Here is an 11,653-nt window from a genome sequence, read left to right as displayed (position 1 = left end):
TGTGGCAGAGCTGGTAAAGCCACCGCCTGCGGTGCCCACATCTCCTCTGGGTGCCAGTTCCTACCCCTGCTGTTCCACTTCCTATCCGGCTCCCTACTAATGGCCTGGGAAAGGAGTGGAAGATGGTCCAAGTGCCTGGGCCCCTGCATCCATGTGGGAGACCCAGAAGCAGCTCCTGGCTCCTGGTCTCCGTTTGGCTCAGCCATGGCCCTTGCAGCCGTCTGGGGAGTGAACCTGCAGAAGGAAGATCTCTCTCTCTCTCTCTCTCTCTCGGCCTCTCCTTCTCTCTCTAACTCTGACTTTCAAATAAACAAATTTTTTAAAGAAGAAACAAATAAAAGCATGGGTTTGGTGCAGAGTTGGACTTACTCAAAGCTGCGATACTGCAAATCTTGGCTAAAGAAGAAAGAGAAATATAAAAAGAACAAAATAGACTTAATGGACTACATTAGTTGACAGAAAAATCAAGGTTCAAGAGGAAATCAGTTGGGAAAATGGGAGCTATTGCTGGAGAGATCTTCAAAAGAAGATTTTCAGTTGCCCAAACTACATGTTCAAGCATTGGTCTTTTTCTCCTTGTTTGCATCCAATAAATAATCTTGTTAGTTTTTTCTCAATATCTCCCTATTTTTTGAAATATTCTTTTTCACGTCCATCTCTTACCTCTGTTACCACAACAGTGTCCTAATTTCTCTTTCTATGTCTAGACTTGCTCCCTTCAAAGTTATTCCAATGGTCCAGTACAAATGCTCATGTTAAAATGCAAGTTAAGGACAGGCACTGTGGCACAGCACGTTATCATCTGAGTGCCCGTTCCAGTCCCAGCTGCTCCACTTCCCATCCAGCTCCCTGCTAATGCACCTGGGAAGCAGGGGGTGATGCCCACGTACGTGAGTTCCTGCCACCCACACGGAAGACCCAAATAGAGTCCCAGGTTTCTGGCTTCAGTCTGGCCTGGTCCCAGTTGCTGTGGCCATTTGGGGAGTGAACCAATGGATGGAAGATCTTTCCTTCTGTCTCTCTATCTCTGTCACTCTGCCTTTCAAATAGATTAATAGATCTTTAAATAAATAAATAAAATTCAGATGGCATGCTTCAGCCTGAATCACAGCACACTCACTCCAATCCAAAACCTGCACCACAGCTACTATAAAGCTAACACAGCTTATAATTCTCTGCACGGGCACTTCAGTCAACATAAGACATTCTTCACCTTGCAAGTAATTTCACTTAATGTCATGTGAGGTTCATCATTGTGATTCATTTTCTGTACCACAGTGTATTTCTTTACATGAATGGACAACCTTGTGTTAATTAGGTCTCTAATTAGTTAATGGTGTTACCAACACTCTTGTATGTATTCTTGAATATGTCTTTCTACTGGTGGGACATAGTATATGTGAGTTTTCAATTTTATTATATATTACCTGTTTTCAGTTGTTTATGTTTATTCTTTTTTGAAGGTTTATTTTATTTGTTTGAAAGACAGAGTTACAGAGAGAGGTAGAGCCAGAGAGAGAGAGAGGTCTTCCATTCTGTTGGTTCACTCCCCAAATGACCACAATGGCAAGAGTTGAACTGATCCAAAGCCAGGAGCCAGGAACTTCTTCCAGGTCTGTCACATGGTTGCAGGGACCCAAGAACTTGAGCCATCTTCTACTGCTTTCCCAGACCATATCAGAGAGCTGGATCAGAAGTGGAGCAGCTGGGACTTAAACTGGTGCCCATATGGGATGCTGGCACTGCAGGCTGGGGCTTTAACCCACTGCGCCACAGCACTGTCCCCTGTTTATTCTTTGTGTTGATTTTTCTTAAAGATTTATTTTATTTATTTGAAAGAGTTACAGAGAGAGGTAGAGACAGAAAGAGAGGTCTTCCATCCACTGGTTCACTCTTCAGATGGCCGCAATGGCTAGAGCTGTGCCGATCTGAAGCCAGGAGTCAGGAGCTTCTTCTGGGTCTCCCACATGGGTGCAGGGGCCCAAGCACTTGGGCCATCTTCTATTGCTTTCCTAGGCCACAGCAGAAAGCTGGATCAGAAGAGGAGCAGCTGGGACTAGAATCGGCGCCCATATGGGATGCCGGCACTTCAGGCCAGGGCCCTAACCCGCTGTGCCACAGCGCCGACCCTTCTTTGTATTGATTATTAAACTACATACACATAGTGGCTGATAAATCAAGAAATATTTCCTTATGGTACATGGAGATGCATGGAGAAGAAATAAGGTATACAAAATACACAAGTCAACACTGCAATCATTCACCTTCAAAAGTTACCCATGCCTTTTTTTCCCTTTTACAAAATGCTCATTGTAAAAGTTGAAAACCTTCAACATGTTATATTTACTATTACTTTATAAATTAACTGATATAATCAATCTATTTTTTGAAGGAACTACTATGTGCTATCATTTTGATAGACATTGGGAATATGTTCATAAATACAACAAATGGGAAGAGAAAATATTATGATGTGAAAAACTCCTGAGAAGTTGACAAACACAACAGGATCAGTGACCCAATGTTTTTCTCTTCCTGTGTCATCCGTAGGAAGGTATCTTGGCACAACATTGTAGCTCCCTCTTACCTTCTTTGGATTGTGAGAACATTAAGGGTCATACACAATAACATTCATATACCGAGTGTTTTTCACCATGCCTGCAGATATGTTTGATGAGTAAAAGTTTCTTGCATTCCCAGAGTAATTGTACACTAGAAGATTCTATGGGAATTATTGCTGAAGGTTAAGTACAGAACAAATGATGGAGAACAGCTCTCCCAGGCACTCACACTAAATCCCCGTTCGGTGAAATGCTGTTGGGAAGTGGGGGATGATTATTCCAGTTATGTTGGAAAAGTTGTCGATTGCATCCCCAGGGATGGGGGTGGCTCGCAGAGGTCACCGCACAGCAAAGGGGAGAGGCTGGCTCCTTTTAGCGCTCTGCTGTCACCAGTGCTTAATTGACTGTTTCTCCTCCAACGCTGCCCTAGAGATTGCTCCATGGGTGAATAATAATGAAACGCACTTAAAACTTTTTAATAGCTGCAGGCAGTATGGGAGAACCTGTTAACAAGTTCCACTCTTCCAGGAGCCAGGTCCCCGAGGACGTGGAGGAAACAAGACAGTCATTATCGGCAGCTCTGTCCTGATCATTGCTGTAATGAGATCTCACGGGTTCTGTTCTGCCGACTTCCGTGGAGAACTGCAGAAGTTGAAAATCCTTCTCTTGCCTGCTCTAGTTTTAAATATTACCCACTGGACTCATCTTCCAGCTCCCTTAGGATTTCCTACGGTTATCCAGAGGGATCACAGAAGTAAATGTAGCCATCTTTCTATTTTACCAGAAACCAGACATGACCTAAGAGAAACTACTTTTACCAATAGATCCAAGCACTTTTCATGCTTCAGTCTTTCCAATCTGTAATTCCAACTTTCCTTTCTCATCCCTTCCAGAACAAAAGCATCAGGGCAAACAAGTCCTTCATTCAGTGAATTAGTGTGGTGAATATACTTTCTTTTCATCCAAAGACAAGGCAAATAGGAAAACCAAATGACCCCAAATCCTACACTTTCTTCTTAACTATCTTAGATTTATTAATCTTAGGCTCCAATGAAGAATTGCAAAATATTTATAAATGTGTGTGTAAATATATATATAATCCGTTGCCAATTTTATCAACAGGGTTTGATCTGGTCTCTGTTCTACAAATAGTCTTTCTGCTTTGACTGCAAAGCATTTGTTTGCTATGAAAGAAGCAATAGTGTTTATTCTCTGCCAGATACCTGGGTGTTCTGTGGGTTAGAAAACTGGAAAACTAGAAGATTTCTGGATCACTGTGATCCTCCTGCTGCTCTGAATATTACCTATTGGCCTCATCTTCCAGGTCCCTCAAAATTTTCCCAGTTATCCTAAGGGAACCACACAAGTAAAAGCAGCCATCTTTCCATTTTACCAGGAAACAGAACTATTGCTATCAATAGATTCAAGTATTTCTTTTTAAAAAATGTTTATTTTTTTTGAAAGACACAGTTACAGAGACAGAGAGAGATTTTCTGTCTGCTGGTTCACTCCCCATATGGGCCATTTTCTGCTGCTTTCCTAGGCACATTAGCAGGGAGCTGGATCAGAAGTGGAGCAGCTGTATCTTGGAACCAGTGTCCATACATGTGTCAGCATTATCTGCTACGTCACAATGCTGGGCCAGATCCAAACATTTCTATGTCACATATCTATGTCATAGGCAAAACCAGACATGCATGTAATAGATTACTATAGTTTTTATGCTTTAAGGATGAGATGCAAAGATATATGATCTTTGTGAGATTAAGATGGTTTTGAGGCCAAACTTAAATAATTAGATTCAAGCTACATTATTTTTATTAACTTCCAAAATTTTGTTAAACTTTCTGAAATGTAACAGTAAGATAATCATGGTATAACCATCGTCATAGTTAAATGTTACAATTAGAAAATCTACTTCTCTCAAACTCCAGTTCTCTTGCATATTTAATGTAAACCACAGTATTTTAGAAATGGGAATGACTGTAGCTGAAATTTTGAAATATTATTTTTCACAAGTTTAATATATTTATATATTGAATATATAATTATATTTTTACATAGTATAATTTAACATAATTTGTTTTATATATTTAATGTAATATTGACACATTTGATTTATATATCTGAAATATTTGCTTGTAATACATATTTAATATATTTTATATAATTTATTTTATAATATATAAATATATTTTATATATTTATATAGTAAACATATTATATAAAATATATTTTAAATATATGTAATAATTTTAATATATTATTTGATAATTTTAATGCATCATTTAATAAACTTAATATATGTTGGGTTAACCTCCATATCAATACACACACCCTGCATTCTTTTCTGTGGCTTCATGCTATTTGTAACTGTGCATTTACTTAACCATTACTCACTCAATGGACATTCAGTGTGGGTTTTTTTAATCCACTCTGTAACTGCTATGTACATAACTTTATGCATTAATGCACTTATTCCTAATAATGAATTCCTGGGAGCTGAACTAATGGGGAAAAGATTCCAAAATTTTAACACTGATTTGCATTCCCACACATAGTACATATGAGTGCCATTCTCTTACAGCCTCATAGACTGAACATTACCAGGATGAGGAAAAATAATAACTCATTGTTGTGTTAGCTTATATTTATTTACACATAAGTTTGAAAAAAGCGCCCATTTGTTTTGTCCAAGTAAGTGTAATCCTTATTTTCATTGGGAAAAGCTTTGATAACTAAAAATATTTTCTGACTGTTTCAAATATGTTATAAATGTTTTCTCTGTTTTCCAAACCTATGAGCAGGATTTTTCTGGGAGATTATTGAGCCATTACAATTTATTCATTGGCAATAATAGTTGATTCTTATGTTCTCTTTTCCTTCATTCTTATTTTTATAAGAACTGTAGAATGACACAGCTTTAAGCTCTGATAACACATGTATGCTCCCCCTCTGAAAAGGGAGTTTAGTCAGGTGTGAGTTGTAAAGGGCATCGGTTGCTCCGACAGTTTGACTGCGAGTATTGACGTCCATGAGTATTCTTGACGTCCATGAGTATGCTTGATGACTGTTCAAAGCTGTGCACCTTCTTTTCTTCTGAGAGAGAGAGAGAGAGAGAGAGAGAGAGACTGATTTTCCACCCTCTGGTTCATCCCTCACATGCCCTCACCATCAGGGCGAGGCCAACCTGAAGCCAGGAGCAGAGAACGAAATTCTGGTCTCCCACGCAGGTGTCAGGAACCAGCCACTTGAGTCATCAGCTGTCTTCCGGGGTCTGCACTGGCAGAAAAGTGGAACTGGGCATGGAGTCAGGATTCCAGCCCAGGCACTCCAATGTGGGTGTGACTGTTTCAACTGACACTTTTAACTGGTAGGTCAAACCCCCACCCTACTCTTAACTTCACTGGTTTGAGACAAGGTCATCATTTTCAAGGTCATTGGGGGCCCACTGTACCTTCTTGGAAAGGTACTCAGTGTGATTTCCCTCTTCAAACATAATTTAAAGAATACAATCAGGGGCCGGGGCCAGGGCCAGTGCTGTGGCGCAGCCGGTTAACGCCCTGGCCTAAAGTGCCGGCATCCCATATAGGCGCCAGTTCTAGTCCAAGTTGCTCCTCTTCCAATCCAGCCCTCTGCTATGGCCTGCAATAGCAGTAGAAGATGGCCCAAGTCCCTGGGCCCCTGCACCCTTGTGGGAAACCCAGAAGAAGCTCCTGGCTCCTGGCTTCAGATCGGCGTAGCTCTAGCTGTTGTGTCCAGTTGGGGAGTGAACCAGCAGATGGAAGACTCTCTCTCTCTGCCTCTCCTCTCTGTATAACTCTGACTTTCAAATAAATAAATAAATATTTTTAAAAAAGACTATAATCAAATGCCATTTACTACCTTCCAGTAGCTTTACCAACGCAAGTTGAAAATAAGGGTTATAAATCATGTGAGGAAGACAAAACTAGCATACTCTTTGGAATTAGTCTTTTGAAAATTGTATTAAAATATAATAGAATTAGACTTTACATTTCTTTCTTAGAAACTAAATCTCCTTTGAATGCAAGGATAACAAGGTGTCCAAAACCTGTGCTTATGTGCTGTGTGTTTCCAACCCAATACCAGGAATATTGTGCTATAAGAACGAAAGGTCAGATCTTAAAAATATGAACAGATGTGCTCCGGGACAGAAACTGAATGAGTTTTGATTCCCAATCATCTGATGCTACTCCAAGAGTTCCCCTAAGAACAGACAGCACTATTCTCTCCTGTGGCGCCAGCTAATTACCCAAAGGAACATACAATCCCCACAATGTCAACAGGAAAACATGTTATGCCAACTTCCAGGCGCCGTCTTTAATGAGAAGAAATTAGTTCTCTGTTTTGTGTGTGTGTGTGTGTGTGTGTGTGTGTGTTTCCAGCTGAGTCTATAAGACCTTCCAAATTTGCACTGTTATTTTCGGGGGTCAGCAGGAAGTCCTTTCCTTAGACTTTCTGTTGACAGCTCCAAAAAGGTTCTTGGAATCTGCCCAGATGGCAGGTAGATCGAGGAAGGATGCTAGTGCCATTTCCTATTATAATTGCTTCTTTGTAATTTAACCACCCTATACCAAGTTCTCCATCTTACTTTTCTCTGAAGTGGTGCTGTGTCATTACCCTATGACCTCAACCAAATTAAGAGAAGGTAAAAGAACACGGTTTTTACTCTTTTACCTTCAAAAAGAAGCTAGAATCTGAGGTGTAGCATCAGGCTGGGTTGTCTGGTGCATTAGTCTCCTAACCCTTACTTTCTACCTACGTTAACTGCACAATCCTTCAAAAACACCAGGTAACAAGCCAAACCAGAAGAAAACACGCTAATATTTGTTCATTCCTACATCATTTGGTAAAGTTGACAACAGGTAAGCCTAAATGACTAAAGAAAATGTCTTCAATGTACAATATTTATGGGGTTAAAGTTTACTGCAAGAATTTCTTATTTATTTATTTATTTGACAGATAGAGTTAGACAGTGAGAGAGAGAGACGGAGAAAGGTCTTCCTTCTGTTGGTTCACCCCCCAAATGGCCGCCACGGCCAGAGCTACGCCGACCCGAAGCCAGGAGCCAGGTGCCTCCTCCTGGTCTCCCATGCAGGTGCAGGGGCTCAAGCACTTGGGCCATCCTCCACTGCCTTCCCAGGTCACAGCAGAGAGCTGGACTGGAAGAGGAGCAACCAGGACTAGAACCCCGCTGCCCATATGGGATGCCGGTGCCATAGGTGGAGGATTAACCAAGTGAGCCACGGCGCCGGCCCCTGCAAGAATTTCCATGTTGGAAGTTTTCACCAAAGATAAGCTTCTCATTTGAAAATCAAGTGTGACAAAAATTTAAATCCTTTTCTGCCTTTATTTTTTCCCAGTTTACTAAGTGAGTGATTATTACAAGTAGCCTTACTTCTCTGGATCACACAGCAATCTAGGTATTTTTAAATATCTGTTTGACAATTTTGGCCTTGTTATTGATGCTTACATTATCTAAGAACCCATCCAATGGAAGTGTGAGTTGTGTTACCACCTGCACCAGCCATCTGCTGGTTACACATTGTATCCCTGCTGTGATTTCAGTTTTATCCTAGTACTGTTTACTCCAGCTACTACAGTGTCTTTTATGAATCCATCTCTCCTTATTTTCATTAGCCATCTTAGAGTCAATCTTTTTTTTAATTTACTTTTTAAAATTCTTTTTAAAATCCATCTTTATTTACCACATCCTCCTTCTCTTTAAAAAAGTCTCCATTTCTCCCACTGCCACTCACCTGTCTTCAGCAAGCTAATCACACTAACAGGAGATAAACATATCCAGAGTTCCCGTTTTATTACTGGACTGAATATCCATCCTTGTCCTTAGCAATGAGGTCTCCAGATTCTATTACTCAAAGAGAAATGAATGGGGGAGGCCGGGATTGACAGCTTCTCCTGGGGATAAAGGGCTGGGGTATTGAGTAGATACGATTATACGATTATAATCTAAGGATACCGGTGATGCTGACACTATCACGTACACGCACTCTTCGGCCACATTAACAGGGTGATAATAATCCAGCTCGTGGTAGGCAGTGGTCTGCCTGTCTCCTGTGTTTTTCAACAGCTCGAGGAGTGAGCTCAGCCCTGGCTGTCCCATGTGGGTGTCGTCAACACTGAGGGCATGTGGAAGGCAGCTACTAGGGTGATGGTTCTCCTGTGACCTGGAAAGGAAGTGGAAAGTCTTGGCCCAGATGAAATTCAGCTGAGATGAGGTAGCATCTGTAGGCATGCTAGTGGGTGTCAATCAAAGGGGATTCTGTATTCAATAAAGTTCAACCACTTTGCCTCATGAACCATAAGAAGAAATGTCTACTTAATGAAAAGGTGATGATTCCAAGCGGGAATTCTCCAACAGTGAAACAGCCAGCCTTGTGCGTTTGAACAAAAGGTGAACAACTTACAAAGCTGGGCAGCCGACACTCTCCCATAGGACAGGCGGTTAGGGTTGATAGCTAGGTGTTTCCCGAAAAGCCGGACATCCCGTGGGCTTCAGAACATATAAATATTCTTCATTTATTTGTATCAGCTACACAGACGATGGAAAGGCGGGCAATGGAGAGATCCAACGACAGCTCCGCCTATGGCTTCCTCCTGGTGGGCTTCTCCGGCCGCCCCAAGCTGGAGACGGCGCTCTTCATAGTCAACCTCACTCTGTACTCAGTGGCCGTGCTGGGGAACTGCACCATCATCCTCGTGTGTGTCCTCGACCCGCGACTCCACACCCCAATGTACTTCTTCCTGGCAAACCTGTCTTTCCTCGACCTCTGCTTCAGCACCAGCTGCATCCCCCAGATGCTGGCCAACCTCTGGGGCCCGGACAAGACCATCAGCTACGGCGGCTGCAGCGTCCAGCTGTTCGCCTTCCTCTCTGTGGGCGGGGTCGAGTGCATTCTCCTGGCCGTCATGGCCTACGACCGCTACGCGGCAGTGTGCAGGCCCCTGCACTACACCGCCGTCATGCACCCGCAGCTGTGCCTGCAGCTGGTGGCTGCGGCCTGGGGCAGCGGCCTGCTCAACGCCATCGTCATGTCGCCGCTGACGATGACCCTCCCCAGGTGCGGCCGCCGCCGAGTCAACCACTTCCTGTGCGAGATGCCCGCACTCATCAAGATGGCTTGCGTGGACGCGCGCGCGGTGGAGATGCTGGCCTTCGCCTTTGCCATCCTCATCGTCCTGCTGCCCCTCAGCCTCATCCTGGTCTCCTACGGCTACATCGCCGCGGCGGTGCGGCGCATCAAGTCGGCTGCCGGGAGGAGGAAGGCCTTGAACACCTGCAGCTCCCACCTCACCGTGGTCTCCCTGTTCTACGGGAGCATCATCTACATGTACATGCAGCCCGGAAACAGCTCTTCCCAGGACCAAGGCAAGTTCCTCACCCTCTTCTACAACCTGGTGACCCCCATGCTGAACCCGCTCATCTACACGCTCAGGAACAAGGAGGTGAAGGGCGCCCTGAAGAAGGTCCTGGGGAGGCGGTGACCACGGCAGACATCCCAGGCGTCCTGGGGAGGCGGTGACCACGGCAGACATCCCAGGCGTCCTGGGGAGGCGGTGACCACAGCAGACATCCCAGGCGTCCTGGGGAGGCGGTGACCACGGCAGACATCCCAGGCAAGTACTTGCCTCAAACACATTTACTTCACGCTCCTGATAAATCGAGGAATCACACGCTCTTACATTTTTTTTTAAAGATTTATTTTATTTATTTGAAAGGCAGAGTTAGAAACACGGGGAGAGGCAGAGGGACAGATCTTCACTCCTTGGTGCACTCCCCAAATGGCCACAACAGCCAGGACTGGGCCAGGCCAAAGCTAGGAGCCAGGGGCTTCATCTGGGTCTCCCTCATGGGTGCAGGGACCAAGCACTTGGGCCATTTTTTTCTGCTACTTTCCCAGGTGCATTAGCAGGGAGCAGCTGAGGCTCAAACCATCACCCACATTGATGCCGGCGTTGGAGACAGTGGCAGCTTCACTCGCTGTGCCATGTCGCCAGCCACGTCGCCAGCCAATTTTTTTTAATATGGATAAATACACTGAAGGAAGCTTAAGTCAATATGAATCACCCATAGATACACATGATATTGAAAAATCTTAGCAAAGCAATGTTTCTTGAAGACAATTAAGTCCCAGAAGAAAGATGAGATGACTCTCACACAGATATAAATAAATAGGTACTGAAGATTGTATCCAACTTAATCAGTAAGGAACCAGGCAGGCATAATAATCATTTCCAAAAAAAAGTCAAAAATGCATAAATTTATATATAAGGAGTGCATGAGTGTTGACACCCATGTGCAAAGGGAGGCAAAACATGCCTCTTCCACTTGATCCGGTCTCCTACAGGACAGTCAGACAAGGCTTTGCATGGCTGTCAGTCACCAAGGACTTTAAAGTTGTGAATAGCTGCCACAGAAGCAGAGCTACAGCCTGGAGGGGTGTCCTCTGGGCCCTGGACCATACATGTGTTTCCAGTGACACATGGCTTCCCTCCTAGCTAAACCATTTATCTCATGCATGTTGTAATACCAAGTGCGTCGTCTCAGGCTGCTCAATAAAAGGATCTAAGTATTTTCATCCTGATTTTGTTCACATGGTGAAACTATTGTGTACAGAATCCATGTAAATCAACCCAGGTCACATAGCAAAAACATGGTTTCCTTTACCTTTCTTTATTTACTTTTAAAGATTTATTTACTTATTTGAAAGGCAGAGTTGCAGAGACATAAAGAGAAAGCTTCCATCTGCTGGTTCATCACCCGTCCCCCACAAATGGCTGCAAAAATTGGGACTAGACCTGAGAAAGGCCAGGAGCCTGGAGTTTCCTCCAGGTCTCCCACAGGGGTGACATGGGCCCAAGTACATGAGCCATCTTCTGATGCTTTCCAAGGCACAACAGCAGGCAGCTGGATTGGAAGTGAAGGAACTGGGACTCAGACCAGCAACCATATGGGATGCCAGCATTGCAGGTGGTGGCTTAACCCGCTGAGTCACAATGCCAGTCCCCAAAAGTGGTTTTTAATCAAATCACGTGGTTTTCACTACAGA

At 43.6% G+C, this 11,653-nt stretch overlaps 1 protein-coding gene across 1 annotated transcript; it reads left to right on the top strand.

The window, feature by feature from the left end:
- The first annotated feature begins 9,155 nt into the window (after positions 1–9,155).
- Positions 9,156–10,088, top strand: LOC100348438 (putative olfactory receptor 2W6). The gene has a single exon (XM_051834676.2). The coding sequence runs from the start codon at positions 9,162–9,164 to the stop codon at positions 10,086–10,088; it is 927 nt and encodes a 308-aa protein (XP_051690636.2). The 5' UTR covers positions 9,156–9,161.
- The last annotated feature ends 1,565 nt before the right edge of the window (positions 10,089–11,653 follow it).

This window comes from Oryctolagus cuniculus, chromosome 5 (assembly GCF_964237555.1).
Source record: "Oryctolagus cuniculus chromosome 5, mOryCun1.1, whole genome shotgun sequence".
Classification (NCBI taxonomy): domain Eukaryota; kingdom Metazoa; phylum Chordata; class Mammalia; order Lagomorpha; family Leporidae; genus Oryctolagus; species Oryctolagus cuniculus.
Note: the sequence above shows the minus strand (reverse complement) of the source record. Positions and strands in the feature narration are given on the sequence as shown.